General features: G+C 34.5%; 2 protein-coding genes across 2 annotated transcripts in view; one reads left to right on the plus strand and one right to left on the minus strand.

Moving 5' to 3' along the window:
• The window catches only part of LOC144971123 (transmembrane protein 163a-like), a 44,130-nt gene extending 40,602 nt beyond the window's left edge, over positions 1 to 3,528 (minus strand). Inside the window, exon 1 of the mRNA XM_078911545.1 lies at positions 3,187 to 3,528. The gene's annotated coding sequence lies outside the window, so the exon portion shown is untranslated. The remainder of the gene's footprint in view (positions 1 to 3,186) is intronic.
• Positions 3,529 to 5,608: 2,080 nt separating this feature from the next.
• LOC144971124 (uncharacterized) lies at positions 5,609 to 17,145 on the plus strand. Its single transcript, XM_078911546.1, has 5 exons — positions 5,609 to 5,880; positions 8,270 to 8,415; positions 10,005 to 10,112; positions 12,844 to 12,947; positions 13,648 to 17,145. The coding sequence occupies exons 1-5, from the start codon at positions 5,734 to 5,736 to the stop codon at positions 13,818 to 13,820; spliced, it is 678 nt and encodes a 225-aa protein (XP_078767672.1). The 5' UTR covers positions 5,609 to 5,733; the 3' UTR covers positions 13,821 to 17,145.
• Positions 17,146 to 17,500: the final 355 nt, after the last annotated feature.

Raw genomic sequence — 17,500 nt, forward strand, 5'->3', positions numbered from 1 at the left:
TTCATAAATAGAAGTAGGTATTTCCGCCATTGTCCCGATAGATTAGATCCAGTTACTAAGTTACTATGCGTCATTACGAAGGAAGTGACGTCACGACTGTTGAACCCTATTGAAAGTTGAAATAATCAGACACATGGGATTTTAGTTTTTGTAAAGAAAATACATCAATTATTCTCAATAAAACACAACTTAAACCAAATTTCATATTTTAAACTTTAAAACCATTTTTATCAAATGAATCACACAAGCGTGATGCCGTATTGAGACGGTAGTTTACATAATATCATAGATTTATTCAGGAATTTACAAATACAGAAATTGGTATGCTTCATAACATCTAATTGCAACATTTATTTCCATTTCTACAGCATATGTAGACATATTGGCATGTTTGTAGCATGTCAAAATACATAAGAAGTGTGGTAGGATCTCAGCCAATACAGAAACATCAGCATGGAATCAGTCAACTGCACTTCGTTCGGAATGGTTAACCAGAATATAGAGTGTGCTTCAAAGTCCTGCACGTCGTGTTGATTCATTCAGTTTTAAACATATCCCTTAATAACTGCATCATCATCATCACCATCATCATCATCATCATCATCATCATCATCGTCGTCGTCATCATCAGCATCATCATCATCATCATCATCATCATCATCATCATCATCATCATCACTATCATCGTCGTCGTCGTCGTTGAGGTCGTCTTCGTCATCATCAATAACATCATGCAAGAATTTAGTCATCCTTTGAGATTTTAATCTCCTTTTCTGATCCTCTACTAATTACTACATAATGGCTGAAAAAATACAGCCAAATAACTCACGATCTATATCAGCATGTGCCAAAGTCTACGCACAAGAAATTATGGGCACACTAAAGACTCTGTTGTTTACCAATGGCGTTAACATCACTGCTATGTAGGCGACAAGCAGATACATCACCAACCATTTGTTGATCACATCATCTTTCGATAGTCCACAACCATCAAAACAAAAAATACGCATCGAAGCCGTAACCCAACCCAACCGGCCTCCACAATGAATGTCAGCAGGCATCTCTACGATCATGTCAGTCTGACCACTCTGACACACGATTACCGACGATGTAAAAATAACAATTGGAAATGGAACGGAAGCAATTCAGTTTAATTGGATTCAGTAATCTGATGTCACGCCGGCGGTCATCTTGGTTCTATACAAAGAAAATCATTACCTTTTATTCTTCATGCTGGCTAGAACTTTTCATATGCCTTGTGATCAGAATATGTAAAAGTCAAACATGATCAAATTTATGTGTTTTTTTTTACCTCTGGATACGCTTTTATGCTCGCTGGAGAAATATTTCATAAGAGCGTCCGCCATTGTTCCGATAGTTTAGAGCCAGTGTTACTAAGTTACCATGTGTCATTAGGAAGGAAATGACGTTACGACTGTTGAAGAGTATTAACGAAGAGAGATAAGATGTGGACGTTTCGGGTGTCCGCTTTATAAACAAACGTGTCAACGAAGATGTTAAGCTTGCTATAGGGCGGCGTCGCGTAGCAGAGAGGAGACAGTTGCAAGCAAATAAATCCAGATCAGCAATATATTTAAAAACTGTGTGCAAACAAAGCGATAAAATTATTTCGGAAAAGGACCACAGTACAGTAGGAAGATCAATGCATGCTTTTAAACGTTTTAATACAGTAAATGAAATGAGTGGGAAATTGAAATCTAGTGTCATGCAAAACATCATAACTAAGAATATTTACCAGAACGTGTTTGCGTTTGCAAAATTTTGCAAATCAAATGCGAGTCCGATTTGTGTCAAAGTGATTAGAAGATTTGTTGGGATGGGTGGGGTATATTGAGCATGACTTCGAAGGAGACGATATAATGATGTCACATACTTCAGATACAATGATTTTTTGAAATGTGTTAAATACGGGACCTATACGTGATGTATTTTTCTTGCATTTTTATTTCTTGCTTTGTTTTGCACTATTTCATACACACTTCTTCAGATCTTTATTTTATACCAGTGCTCGCTCCCTAAATTGTAACTTACATTTTAGTGGTTAAAGAGAAGCACACATGAAACATGATGTTTACGTCATTACAAGGTAAGGGCTATGACTGAAATAACAACTCTGTACACCGCATTTAAAGACTTTATAAAGAAAGATACCAGCAGATCAATACCAAATCAAATCAAGCAAAATAAGCAACAAACACGGCAGTCGAGTTCTCAAACTTTAATATGTCTTCATGTAATGTTAGAAGTAGTCTTTAACCCGTTAACTACCGTACTCTGGAAAATCACGTATTTTAAAGCTTGACCAGAAAACTCGTCCTTCAAATATCGATCGATTTAAATGACCCTCATCTTGGAAAAATCTGAAACATGAGGCGAGTTTTTTGGCCAATTTTTTAAATACATGTCTTTTCCAAAGTTCCTCAGTTAACTGATCAAAAGGTAATGAACAAAATTGATAAAAGCTTTGAAAAAGAACAAAATACCAAACACGGAAAGTTTCGGGATCAAAATCCTACTTTAGCCAATAAGAAAAACTATGAAAACATTAAAATGAAAATACATCACTTTAAGATCGAGACAGATTACAGAGCAGCAATTGACACGCCCTGTCCACTCGTAATAGGATCTTGAAATGTAAACAAATAGAAATTCATGCTTGGTAACAAGGCACTTCTGCGGAATGGAACGGATTATCATACTAGCAGACAATCCCCCCCCCCCACCCCAAGTGTGTGCCACTTATGGAACAACCTACCAGCCTGTATCAAGCCTCTGACAATTATTGAAACCTTTAAAGATGGGCTACAGATTATCATAAAAAGTAACATAACCTTTTCTTTTAATTTTGGACAATACACATCGACAGGAATAATCAGTCTGCTAGATCAGTCGATTTGTTTGGACAAAAATAAAATGAATTTAAAAAAACCTACACTGTAGAGTAAAAAAAACCCAATGACAACTAACAAATTCTAGAGGAACATCAAGAAAGCCAAAAACAAACAAGCAAAAAATCAAAACAAAACCCAACAAAACACGTCAAAACAAATTCCTGAACATGAAATATGAAATAAAGTTTAAGGCGAAGTGAAAAGAATCGAAAGCTGAAGAACAAGGAAACATAAACATACAAATCAAATGATATAAACATTTGAAACCACAAACCTTTATTGTACTCGGGTGCCATGTCAACAAGATTATCCCAGCACTAATCCGGATTTGTCGGTGAAGATTTCAATTTAATTTATCTTATTGTTTTCTTGAAATTAAATTAAAATGTTCGGGCAGGTTAAGTGTTATAAAGGTTATTCATAGTTTCAAACAGACTGTACTGCATATTCTAAAAGACATCCAAAAACACAACCGAGGCTATAAATAATCAAACTACCAAAACTAATTTTAAAACCACACACAACAAATCGACTTTTAAGGTTTCGTGTTGCTTATCATCTGTCACTTCCCTCTAGCGTAGACCACCGATGTTGCCGCTGTCATAATCTAGAGTGAGCAGCATAATATGTAAAATGAATATTTACACTGTGAGCATTGATATAATGTTATCCTGTTCCCAGCCGCGAACGACTCATTTACGTGCGCGTGACGCGTGAGGAGAGAATACCACCTGGTCACTATGATGCTTTCGAATGTAAACTAAATTATAGGTCGGTGTGGGTTGAAACCGTTTATGATGAACGCACATCTGCTATCAATCAATTATTTGCATTTCCTGCATTGGTTATCGAACTTGAATATTAAAAGTGTCATAGTCTAAAGATTAAATTTAATCCTGAACATAATAGTCCAAGTGGTAAAGTAGGCATTTATCATAGGCCTAGCCAAATATTCGAACCACCACCACCACCCCAAAAGTATCTCTTTAATTGACAATTGTGACCCACGGTCTCAAAGCGATATTATATAGGGATTGACATAGTGTTGGGAATTGCTTCATAGCCACGAATAGGAAATTTGGGGTTCATTTCCATTCATTATGGTGGAGAATAAATACACCTTCAAGTCGCCTCAAAGTTGGCATTTCTTATCATCTTAGTTCTAAATCAATTGTCCCGGGCCAAATCCATCTCGACATAATAAATACCATTTTGAAACGGTGGGTCACAAATTAGCATAGGTCAATATTTTCTTATTAATTTTTGATGTTTCGACGTCTTATTAATACCATGTATTCGAAAAAAAGTTATGAGTAATTCTCACTAAACTGTATTAACCAGAATATAAACGCTGAAGGTTACACATAACTTTGTGTGTTGGTTCGTTATACTTCCGGATAGCAATGTTGTGAGCTTCTTAGTCAAGCGCATACTATCTATACCACAAGACCACAAGCCACAAATAGACGCCTTGGTTCCGTACGTCACGGGCTCAGACTTCTGTTGTACACAAAACTCAGAATATAATCTAATAACGGAATGCGTCTACCATTGATTGTGTCCCTCATGTGTGTCCAACTCTGTGAACATTTTAATGAGGACAACTCACAAGGAAACAATCTTTCAAAGAACTTGTTAATTTCTCCGTGTGAATAAAATGTGACCCCTCGCCCCAAAACGGCAGGATGTCGGGATGATTAAGATGCTGAAAATTGGGATGATCTATAATGAATTGCCTTATCTTCTCCAGGTCATTGGTCACATTGCAAAATATACTCAAAGTGACCCACAAAGTGACCCACATAAATAAATTCCCTTTATTCATCCCATAGGGGAAATTTGTCTCTAGGGTCTATTCCAAGGGAAGACTGGAACAGTGGCGGGTGATCGAACTCGGTAGCTTTCGGGTACGAAGCAAAGACCGTACCGCTGAGCCACGCTGCACAGCAACAATCATGTGATCGATGACGAGGCTGGACGAAAACATGAATATAGATGGCTTCCATTGAATTTATAGCCGGAAATATCAGACTTGCGTTGATCTTATCATATGCTTAATTGAGGAGGATGACTATAAAATTTGTAGAGTGCTAAATACCAACAAACTCACATTTTTGACCAGTTTAACACTATTTTGACTTTTTAGAATCTGGCTCATCTTGAAATTATACGGTTTTGAGAATATTGTCACAAATTCTCAAGACACAAACGATGTAACAAACAATAATCCTCAAAACATGAGTGGGTCATTTTAATTAATACTCAGTCACTGAATTAGGCGACTAACGCAGTCACTCAATATTCTCTGCCTATATCTACATGGTAAAGGCCGACATGACGAACTGTCACATCAAGAAATTACGCTGTGAGGCACTTTCTTTATGTCGCCATGTACTGTACATCGATGTTATGCTTTAAAAGTAAAATACCTATTCTAACCGCCAGATGAATAATACAATCTGGAGTGGACATGACGCTTGTTATGAGCGATTTCAATTTTTTTTTTGACTAAAAGAACGCTGCCTCCGACTAGGTTCTCATTTTACACGGTGAGGAAGTGGTAGTAAAGAACCTTCTCCAATGATTCAACTTTCCATCCACAACGGAATTTATCCATACATTGCCCCACAAGTCCGAGTGAAGTGCTAAATGCATAAATAAATGAAAGGATACACTTTACGTGACTCCATACACTTACACAACCGGTTTCACAGCAACGTACAATGTTTAGATCAATGGTGGCACTTCCGGTTCACTTGTTATTTCAACAAATACAAAGATCACAATAAAACCAGAATTATACACAATTCTGGAATAAAACATGCCCGTTAAAAAGAAAGGCAAGAAAGGAAGCGGAGGAAAGAAGAAAGGGAAGAAAGGAGGAAAAAAGTCTCCCAAATCAACACCGGTATCTTCAACACCTAATCGTATTGACGACAGAGCACCGCTGTTGAGGCCTGGAGAAAAGGTATCGAATATTGAATGAATACCATTCATTTGGACACAATCTCTACTTGGTCATAATTTGCTAAAGAAACTAGCTGTTTGTACTTGATATTATCTTGCATAAGAGAAAACGTATTGGTATGTATGTGTCAAGAAGTACACAGTTTCTCTCCCTTTCTGTTGATATATATCAACATCCATCGCATCCCTTAACTTAGACTTTAGAGTGGCCCTTAGCCTTAGCTTTAGGCCTATTTATTATTAACAAGTCAGAAGCAGATGACAGATGCCAGCCGCCAAACAAGTCGGTAACAAATTGTCACCTAATTTGAATCACATTAATTGAACATATGTCGGGTTTTATAAAAAGAAACCTAATGGTAGACATACAAAAATACTAAAGTATGTCATAATGTGTGCTGATTTCAGTTCTGTGCTGGATTTTACAAAATCTATTTTTTTTGATTGACTGGTTTTAAATATCTGTGACTTTTCAACAGTTCTCGCAACTTTGATAAACTATGTGCGGAAAGAAAGAGGAAGAACTACTATATACAGGTGCCACTCGGGGAAGACCTGTGATTATACATCAAATGTCATAGGTTGTCCCTACATAGATATATCTATTAAACATTATAATACTAAATGCATACATAAATATTCAATGAGTTCAGAATTAAAATAATCGGGAGTTGTATATATACTCCACTATTTCAACGTGCAATATTTTTGACAGTTAAGACATTGTTTTTTTGTTTGTTTTTTTTTTGTATCCAATATTTTGATACTGATAATTTAACTGTGATTATTACTTTCATTTTATTTCTTTTCTTTTCCTAATTTAGTCATCAAGTCGTCCTTCATGTTGAAATTTATTTGTTTTCAATAATATTTACATTTTTAAGGGCTGTAGAATTCCAAATTATCGTAAGAAGTTACATTAGTCAAATATGACAACCTAAAGAGAGAAAGGGAGGTTGGGATGGATCGAATCATGTAATTTGTCTCTCATGTTGGGATTGTATCTGCAATAGCAGCACTTGACTGACCTCCCCATGACGCAAGTGTATGGAGATCTTGGGCTGTCCAGTCATCAAGATCCCCCTCTCAGCCTCACTGATGTATTCCAAAGGAAAGCAGAGCAGCATGTCTTGCACCAGATTGGTTGCAGGAGTTGTCAGAGTCAGCTAGCACTGCTTGCAGGTTCCTGATTTGAAGGTTTACTCCCCTAATCTTGGCATTTGGATCTGAGAATATAGTGATCTCCTTAGCTTCCTAACCATTGACTACTTGTTGCAGTTTCCCTGCCTAGATTAGTGGTGCAGAGTAAACCTCCACCCCTCCCCCCTTCACAGCCTGCCAGCTGAAGCGGTATACTGGTGCGTGACTCTCACTTGAAGTCAACACATGAGGGATTAGGAGATGGATGAGGACCAGTGATGCCCGTCCACCCTACCAAGTAGAGTGCAGCATTCAGAATACCGAAGGTTCTACCCCTTTCCAGAATACCCTACACCGCAAATAAATACTGACAGTCAGTGAGATTATCACTGTGATTTTGACACATGAAAGGAGGAAGACATACAATTTAGTGGTACGACAAGCAGTTAACAGCAAGGTAGGATTTCAAATTCATGAAACATGCGATGTTTCCTTTCATCCATGAGAGTATATGAAAACGAAAGACAACAGATTTTAATTTTGCAACTGTAAATTTGCAAGGGACGGGGATCAATACAAATTCTGATGACATCCGCCTTATCCTCTTTAACAATGTCCTCTGTCCGCTACAGCAGATGTCTGCCATGTACAAGCTAAAGAGAATGAAAAACAAAAACAAAACAAAACAAACTACCATTATTGGACTTCTGGGTGTCATTTATACACAGTTTTCTTGTACACAAGTTTGACTGTATTTTATGTTTGGTGTGAAAATACTTAAATTAGAATATTTTGGAAAACCAAAATTTGGAGGACAGGATAACAAAGAATCACAAAACTCACACATTAAATACATTTAAGTGTAGGTGTTACCTATCAATGCAGTTAAGAAATCCTTTTATTTTTGGTATAAACTAGTCTCTGTAGATGGTCAAGTAGTTCTAGACGTTATTGCTGCTCTGAATTAATAATCAGATTTTCCTGTCTTCCTAGTTTTACCTCATCACCAGATCTATTATATCTGATTAAATAAACAATCAGAAAAAAAAAACCCAAAAAACAAAACAACAACAACAACAACAAAAAAAAAAAAGAAGTCTAAATTATATTTGAAAAGTAGTCGAAGCATTTCACTCCTACTTGCAAAAATCCTGATTGCGTGTTTCAAAAATGAATTCATAATTTTTGTGACATATATTATTTAGACAATTTATAGTGGATTAATTATTGATTTTCCTTTTTTTTTTCAGTTGGTGAATTTACTGAAGTCTCATCCAGTTGATAAGAAAGAGGTTCATGGTATTAAAGTCACTACTAGAGTTCTAAATGAACTCACTCCTCAAGAAGTGCGTGACTTACGTGTGGTTTTTGAAATATTTGACACAGACTCTGACAGGTGATTTATCAAAGGCATTTCTATTTTCAGCTATTATAATTAATATTAATACTCTTGCATGAAGGAAAGTGTCAAAAAGTAGTCCTTCAGAGCCATTAGGCATGTGGAACCTGAATTGACCTTGATTTTATAGCGTTATAACAGTAATGGTCTTGCTATTCTTTTTAAAGGATGTAAAAATGTTAATCTACCGTAAAGCATTTTCCATGAGATCTGAAAGGCTCGGTTACCTGATCTCTGCTGGAAGTACAGATAAAGGTAAACCACATCCATAATGCAATATAGGTCCCCTAATACTCTTCAACAGTCGTAACGTCACTTCCTTCCTAATGACACATGGTAACTTAGTAACACTGGCTCTAAACTATCAGAACAATGGTGGATGCCCGTATGAAATATTTCTCCGGCGAGCATAAAAGCGTATCCAGAGGGAAAAAACCCCATAAATTTGATCATGTTTTGACTTTTACACATTCTGATCACAAGGCATATGAAAAGTTCTAGCCAGCATGAAGAATAAAAAGTAATGATTTTCTTTGTTTAGAACCAAGATGGCCACCATTGCCGGGTGGTGTGACATCAGACTACTGAATCCAATTGTGAGGCGTTTGCTCTACCAAACCAACTGAGCTATCAGGACCTAGAGTTATTTTTACCATTTAAAGAAAAAAATACTTTTATAGGAATCAAAATGTAAACAAATAAAAAAAAAGGAAAGGAAAATAAGTATTGTCTTTGTAATCTATTTCTAGTTCTCGTAATGAAGTAAAAGAATTGAAGCAAAGAGAAATAAAAAACCATCACTTAATTTAACTCTTTTTTTCAGTAAGAGTAAGGATTTTATCCACCTTTCAATGTTATATTACCTTGATTAATTAATAACAATATGAAATTGAATGTAAGTTTCAATTTATTACGAAAACAGATAAAATGGACGTTTCGGGTTTCCCCTTTATAAAAAGAAAACAGGATGAATGAAACACTACAGATGAATGAGATAATGTGGTAGTGGCCTTGTTAAGATGAATAAACAAAAGCAGGAAATTTCCTGCCCATCAATGTTTTGTTTATTCATCTTAACATTGTCGCTACCACATTATCTCATTCATCTGTAGTGTTTCATTCATCCTGTGTGTTGATAAAGGGGAAACCCGAAACGTCCATTTTATCTGTTTTCGTAATTAAATTTCACTTTGTTATTTGTTTCTTCGAGCTTCAAGCAGCAACATTTATATTTTTTTCTGCAACATGAAATTAAAATCTCAAAAAGATGACAATTTTGACCCGTGATCTTGGGTGTTTGGAGTACTTATAGACCATAACTATATGACAAAAAACTCTTTTTTTTTTTTAATTTGGCCAGATTTTTTTACTACAAATGTAAACTGATATTAGGATGACTCCCAAATTAAAAAAAAGTTTGAGTTTGAAAGTTTTGAGTCATCGTAATGGATTTATATATATTTAAATAAAACTTTGATGGTTACCTGAAAGAAAATATTGTTTTGTCAGTTTACTACAACTTGATATTTTACATTATGTATTATATAACAACTACATTCTATTATTTTTTATCTATATATATTCAGTTTGATAGGACCCATTGATTTGAGAAGAGCTTTAAAAACGCTTGGATTCAAGGTATCTCGGGATGAAGCAGCTCAAATGATACATGATGTCAGTTTAAGGGGGAAAAAGTAAGTACATGATGTATACTCTTCTTTTATTCCACCTCTCTCATTGGAAAACCTTATCATTTCTTAGTGAATACGTAATCATTGAATGATGCTTTGAAGGCGTTGAATAAAATTTTTATTCAATTATTGCAGAATATTTGCACACATTTTATTGGTGTGAAATATGGTATAAAAGACAGCTGATTGGCAATTATAAATAATATTTGGTGCACATGAATACAAACCAACGTTTTTATTTTTTTGAGTCAAATTGTCATTCAAGCAGATGAGGAAAAATACAAATTATGGCGAATTCTAATACCATACCATTGGTCCCAAAATATTGAATTATCTTTTTTGGAAGGGTGGAATAAACGTATTCTTTCATTTGTATTTATTAAACTCATTATATTTTTATTGTGCAATGACACATACCCGCAAGCTCATTATGTTATTGGGCACGATAAAAATTACTTGTTTAATAAATACAAAGAAATGAAAGAATCATATATTGTTCTTATTAGACTTGACTAATGCAATGTGCTGCTCCTTGGTTGTCTCAAGCACAATATCTAAAGATTGCAGAAATTTTAGAACAGGGCGGCTAGATTGGTAATGTTATCCTTTCTCCCCTGTTATAAAAATTCTGAAATGGCTGCCAGTAAAACAAAGAATAGACTTGAAGCTTTTATGAGCTGCCAGCATCTTAGTAAAATGAACGTGTGTCTTCCTGGTCGATATCTTAGATCTAATGATTTGAACGCTATGACAGAGTTACCCTGTACATCTCTGTTCAATCACAAATTCTTTTGCATAACAGCGCCTAGTTTGTGAAATTACCTTTCATATGGTACCAAAAACATTGACAATTTTGAGACCTTAAAAGTTAAATTGAAAACTCATCTCTTAAGAAGAACTTATTTGAACAGTAAATGCAGTTTTTTAAAATGTATTGCAGATTGTTTAGTAGTTTGTTTGCTGATAAGTTTGTATTGTGTGTCTGAGTGCGGGTATATGGCATGGGTGTTCTCATACTAGTTGATACATGGTCTTTATGTACTTGTAAAGCGCCATCATTTGATTAATATGTACTATATACATTAGTTATTACTAATATTAATATGATTATCATTATGAAGATGATAATGGTGCTGATGATGATGATGATGATGATGATGATGATGATGATGATGATGATGATGATGATGATGATGATATTATTGATATTGATATTATTATTATTATTATTATTATTATTACTATTATTATTATTATTATTATTATTATTATTATTATTATTATTATTATTATTATTATTATTATTATTATTATTATTATTATTATTATTATTCTTAATATTGTTATTATTATTATTATTATTATTATTATTATTATTATTATTATTATTATTATTATTATTATTGTTATTTATTATTATTATTATTGTTATTGTTATTTTTATTATTATTATCATCATCATCATCATCAACATCATTATTAATACTATTATTTATTATGCTCTACTTACTGTCATATTATGAAGAATTCAAAACTGTTTGGCATTGCATATATGTCTAGGTTGATGGAATTCAATTGTAATACACAGTGTTGCTCAGTCTGTGGATGATCAGGTCCGCTATGAATGGTTCTTTTTGTTGCGAGTGAATCGCTCTAATTTCATCCTAAATAACATATGAATTATTGTATGGTAATAAAAAGAGAACAATGATGTAACAATGTTGTTCATTTCAAGTTCATTAATCAGGAAATATTTGTATTCAGTAATATATTTCGTGCATGTTGAGAATTTCTTTTTCGCTGTTTGCCTCAATCTCAACTAAAGCTATGCATTAAACCACACATAGATATTAAAGTGATGTAAGATTCTGCTTAGAGATCAATGGTAACCAAGGGCTGTCTAAAGGCAAACTCATGGTCTTCATTTAACAAGTGTTAAGATATTTGTCAACGTTTGAGACAGTGAATTTCTCTTTGTCATCCATATGGATTTCTCCTTATGAGTTTATTTCTTATTTTGTATCATCCTGCAACGCATCTGTTTCTCTCTCTCTCTCTCTCTCTCTCTCTCTCTCTCTCTCTCTCTCTCTCTCTCTCTCTCTCTCTCTCTCTCTCTCTCTCTCCCTCTCTCTCCCTCTCTTGTTCTCTCATCCTCTCTCTCTCTCTCTCTCTCTCTATCTATCTCTCTCTCTCTCTATCTCTCTCTCTTGTCTTTGTCATTGTGTATAATATTTTTTATCGTCTTTTTTGTTTCTTTATTATTGGCCTTAATTTATAAGCACCTGACATAGTCAAACTCATCCAAGCCAATTTTCAACATTATGGTCACCATTATGAGGGAAAGTCAATAAAGCCATCTATAACTCACACTGTGTCGCGTGTGAAGGTGTGAAAATATTGAAGTTAAATCCATTTTTGTCCTCGATAACTCAGCTAATCTTCATTTCCCTCTCCGCTTATTATTGTAAATGACTTAAATAAATTCAGTGGACCATCTTTTAAGAAAAAAAAAATGGATGTCAGAGCTAGGCGAGTGTCAGTCATTCACACGTAACAAAATATTAAAAAAAATTAATGATGAAAACCTTGAAAGAAACCTTCCTAGTCCTACTAGTAAAAGGTCAGGCAGCGGGCTAACAACTTTCTCCTTTAAAAAGAGAGGGAGCTGTTGGAGGACCGAGGACCCTTCTTCCCCCAAGGACTCCCTTAATAATTAATTATTTTCCTCTTTCAGCAATATTGATTTCAACGAATTCTTGGAAATTGTGATCGACAAACAAGGAGATACTAGAGACATCTATGATGAAATTTTAAAAGGTTTCGAAATGTTTGATCATGGTAAGGCATTACTATAAATTAATGTATGACAAATGTATTTAAAAGTATCATGCATGAAAAAAAAAGGCATAGTGTAGTCCTAAAATTCTATCAGTACCAGATTATCATTATTTCACTCTCATGCAGTCTTAAAATGTTGCGCCAACCATCACAATCCGCTATTATACTGAGTTTTATATCAACTGAAAATTGAATATAAAGTATAAAAATATATAAGAATAATTAATCTTGACTCTTAATGTTAACAAACTTAAAGCACTTAACAGCTGTGTAACATCAAGAACTTAAAATAAAAGACTAGGCATGACAGTTCAACAATATGACACATTAAAAAGAGAAGTATTTTTAACATCTCTTTAAGAAATCTGTATAACCAGTCTGCCGTCTCAAGGAAAAAGACAGTATGTGGCCTCTTATTACAAGTAAACATACAGTCTTTTTCCTTAAGACGGCAGCAGTGCCTTTGATATGTCTTGGAAGGAATTCGACCTTTATTCCCAACGTGCACTCGCAGGCTCATGCATCAATTAAGAACACATCCAGAATTCCAAAAAGTAAGTGTAAAAATCTTATAATATTATACATCCAGTTAAATGGACTTGAGCTTGATTTTTACAGAAACTTTACAATTGAGATACAAATGAAACTACGAAAAATAAGTATTATAATGGCCTTAATTATTCCTTTTTATTTTGACTAGACGGAACAGGCAGCATATCATTGGACAAATTGCGGAGAGCGTGCAATTTAGCAGGCATCAAATTTACTCAACAAGAGCTGGAGGACATGTTGGAGGAGGCAGATGTCAATGGAGACGGACATGTAGATCAGTCAGAATTTGTTCGGATTATGTTGCAGACTAATTTGTTTTAAAATATGATAATTGGCTGCGATTGTTGTGTTTACATTAAATCTACTTAAATACACAGTGAATAAATATTTGATGAAATTATTTGTTTTAGGTCAAAAAGGAAGGTTACAAATAAAAATGAAGTTTAAATTTGTAGTTTATTTTATAATAAGAAACATATTAAGGTCTTTATTTTAAATGATTCTCTGTGTAATGTGTGAGAGTATTTGGATTCACGTCAAAGTACGAAAATGATTTTAGATATTGGATTAGGCTGATATGATTTAAATCTCTCTTTAAAAATATTTTCCCTTTTTGTACTGAAGTGGTTTGGGTATATTGTTGACCAAAGTTGATCCAAACTCATTTACAGTAGTCGAGGATGAATTAAAAATTCATGTCTGTGATTATGTATTCTATCAATGGCGGCGATTGCAACAAGTGCAACTTTAATTGAAGCACAATGTGATATCTCTACCATTCGGTTAACTAAATTCATTCTATGTGATAATACATCAATCAGTAAAAAGAAATTGCCACTTGAACTTTCTTATAGAGCAGCTCACTATCAGCTACTATTAGGCCTGAGTGAATTGATATTCTTCAAAGGAATTATTTTATTTTGAGAGAAAGCCAGTACGTTGGTTCCTTTGTGAATTTTTGTTCAAGCATTTGTGAATTTGTTGACGTGCTCTTGTGTGAACACGTGTATGTGTGTGTGTGTGTGTGTGTGTATGTGTGTGTGTGTGTGTGTGCATGTGTGTATGTATGTGTAAGTTGCCTATGCGTGTGCACTTGTGTGTATGGATGTATGTACGTTTCATTTTTTTGGATGCGTTAAGTAAGAAGATAAACAGTGAGGGTGTACTCAAAATGGTTACTGTGCATTCTGCCCAGATGTATATCAATGGAATTCTGATAATGCCAAAATCCAATTAATATCATAAAATGCATTATTATTTAATGGGAGATCGACAGCAATAATTATATATAGTGAACCATCTAAGGAATAGAATTACAGCCGTATGTGCAGGCTTCTTATACAAATGTTTGAAGGGACCAACCTATATTTGGTATGCTACTTCTTTTTTTTTTTTACATTATTTGATTTTAACTAAAATGGGATGCATTATACTTATAAAAACGGAAAAGCCAAAAACTAGGATGTAATAAGTGTTCAAATCTGTACTTTCCAATTTACTCCAAAGTTTGTCTGCTGAAATAAATAAATCCGTAAGTTGTCCAGTTTACACAAATAATTTGCGGCTATGTGGTCTTGTGATATGACACTCGCTTTTGGATCGAAAGATCCTGGGTTCGAGCCTCTCTCAGCACATGGTTGAGTCCTTGGAAAAGACTCTTTACTCACATTCTCTCACCGTACTCAGGTGTAAAATGAGTACTTGGCTGTTAATAGCGTTGTCTCTGTCAGAAAAAACTTGTGTTATCGCCTAACGGGCGTCATGTCTCGTTCTTTATGTTACGTGTTTCTATTGGTCAGGAACCATTTGTAAAGTGCTTTGAGTACGTTTAGTGGATATTATGCTATATAGAAGCTCAATTAAAAAAAGATAAAAATAAAATAAAATTGTGACCCATTGTCTCAAACCGTTATTGTTGGTATGAACCGGATGCCAAAAAGAGAAAATAAAGTTTACATGGCCAGAAATATAGCAGCAGCAGCATCTTATAGTTCTCACACTACTGTGTTATGACGATTGACCCAATCAGCAAAGTCCGGTCCGCACTCGTGCATCGTCGTGAACCCACCCGGTAGCATCATCACAATACACCGTTCAACTAGATGCTCTGCCATTTTGGGTTCTTGCCCACATCGGGTACATTTGGGATAGGTGGAAAGTCCCCACTGATGAAGCGCACTTGCTGTTAGGCAGCTCCTCGACCGAAGTGGATTCGCAGCCACAGAAATAGAGTACAGAGAATAGAGAAAATTTCGCAAATTTGAAAAATTATATTAATTTTCCCCAGTCAAAAATACAAATAAATTTAACCTAAGTCTCAGAATATTCCATTTTTAGAACCCAAACCACCCTGTCATAAATGGCTACAGTTTTGAGGCGATGAGTCATATTTTTGAAAAAGATCAAACCATCAATCAATGCCTTGAATTTGAAATAAATAATAGTAATAGCCGTCTTTAATGTTTCGTTCAACATGTTTTGTTGACGAAATAAAGGGAAAACTCGAAACGTCCACATCATCTGTCTTCGTTAATTATATTGCAGCTTCCATACAATTTGATTATTTATTGTTATTTACTTTATCCAGATTCAAGCAGCAGCATTTGCATTAACCCTCTCCTTACCAACTATAGGAAAGTCGTCACATTCGTCACGTTACAGCCAACATTTTTCTTATTCAAATTTCTCTTGTACATCATAAAATTTAAAGAAAATGAACAGTCTGTTGTTGAGCTTGTTTTGCTAAAGATATTATGCATCGGAAGAACTTTATTGCTATTGGGTTTGAGTGATGAAAATATATCTTTTTGTGTTAGATTGGTGTAAAGTTTTGGGGAAAATCCTGAAAATGGCTGGTAATGGTAACGAGAGAGTTAATGTGAAATAGATGAGGAATTTAACAAATGGAATTTCTTAATGATATTAAAAGGATTTTTTCACTAACCCGTGTCCAATGCACATTTAAAAAATAATGGATTTGAAGGTGAGATGGTCGAGGGGATAACGCATTGGACGTACAACAGGAGGACGTGGATTGCCCTTATTGCCATCTTGTTTTATCCTGAAGCAATACATTTAGTCCCGATCGCTCAGCTTGAATTTGTGGCATTGTACAGTGCGTGATGCCAACACCTGACTTATCTCGATCTGTTTCTCAAGACCTTAAAAATAAACTGTCCATGAGGAGCTGTGAAGGAAAGTTGTTTTTTTTATTCATTGAAAAAGTAAGTGATATTTAAATCAAAATCAAACATAATCTTACATTTCTCTTTAATGTGTGGTGTATTTATTATCACTGGCGCCGTTTTTCTATTGATAATGATATTGAAATTGTGTCATTTACATACAGTCACAATGATTGTACTCTGTTAAAATATGTTTTTTGTGTTTTATTACATGACACTCATTATGAAAATCAAAATAAATGATTGCAATACTATTATTTGTATTTTGTTGTTTAAAAAAAATAATTATTGCCATTAATGTTTCTTTCTTTTCTTTTCTGTTTTTTTTTGTTATTGTGTAAAATATATACTTTGATTATATGAATAAATGCATTTTTTTTTACGTTGAATGCTATATCATATTATGGTTTGTGAAAATTGTTGGAATAAAACAGCCTTTTATCGAGTGAGGCATAACTGGATTGCATGTTCATATTTCATATCCTTGACCACTCATCATTCTTCAGAGCTATAACATGTCCCAATGGAGTTTATCCGGCTTTTATAGTGGTGTCTATTGGTCAGTATTGAACAACAGGTGTCACCGCCCACAGACAACCTCTCTTCGGCCTGTGCCACCGCCCGCCATTGATCAACACTGACGAACATCAAAGACCTCTTCGCACTTATTCGTCACTTCCTAAAGTATTCCATTAAAAAAAAAAAACAATTAATATCCCAGATACTGAGATATAAGACAAAGAGGAATAGTTCAATAGTGACCGGATGGAAATAAATCCAATATATTCAAGAAGCCAGTCTGAAATGAAACACTCA

Source organism: Berghia stephanieae, chromosome 4, assembly GCF_034508935.2.
Source record: "Berghia stephanieae isolate SIO BIC M18660-M18661 chromosome 4, UCSD_Bste_1.3, whole genome shotgun sequence".
Taxonomy (NCBI): Eukaryota; Metazoa; Mollusca; class Gastropoda; order Nudibranchia; family Aeolidiidae; genus Berghia; species Berghia stephanieae.

What these genes read in the sequence shown, in the direction of transcription:
- LOC144971124 (XM_078911546.1), top strand. Translation starts at nt 5,734, where the DNA reads ATGCCCGTTAAAAAGAAAGGCAAGAAAGGAAGCGGAGGAAAGAAGAAA. An exon ending in TTTGACACAGACTCTGACAG is followed by an intron (nt 8,416 to 10,004) that starts GTGATTTATCAA and finishes ATATATATTCAG; the next exon opens with TTTGATAGGACCCATTGATT. An exon ending in TTTCGAAATGTTTGATCATG is followed by an intron (nt 12,948 to 13,647) that starts GTAAGGCATTAC and finishes TATTTTGACTAG; the next exon opens with ACGGAACAGGCAGCATATCA.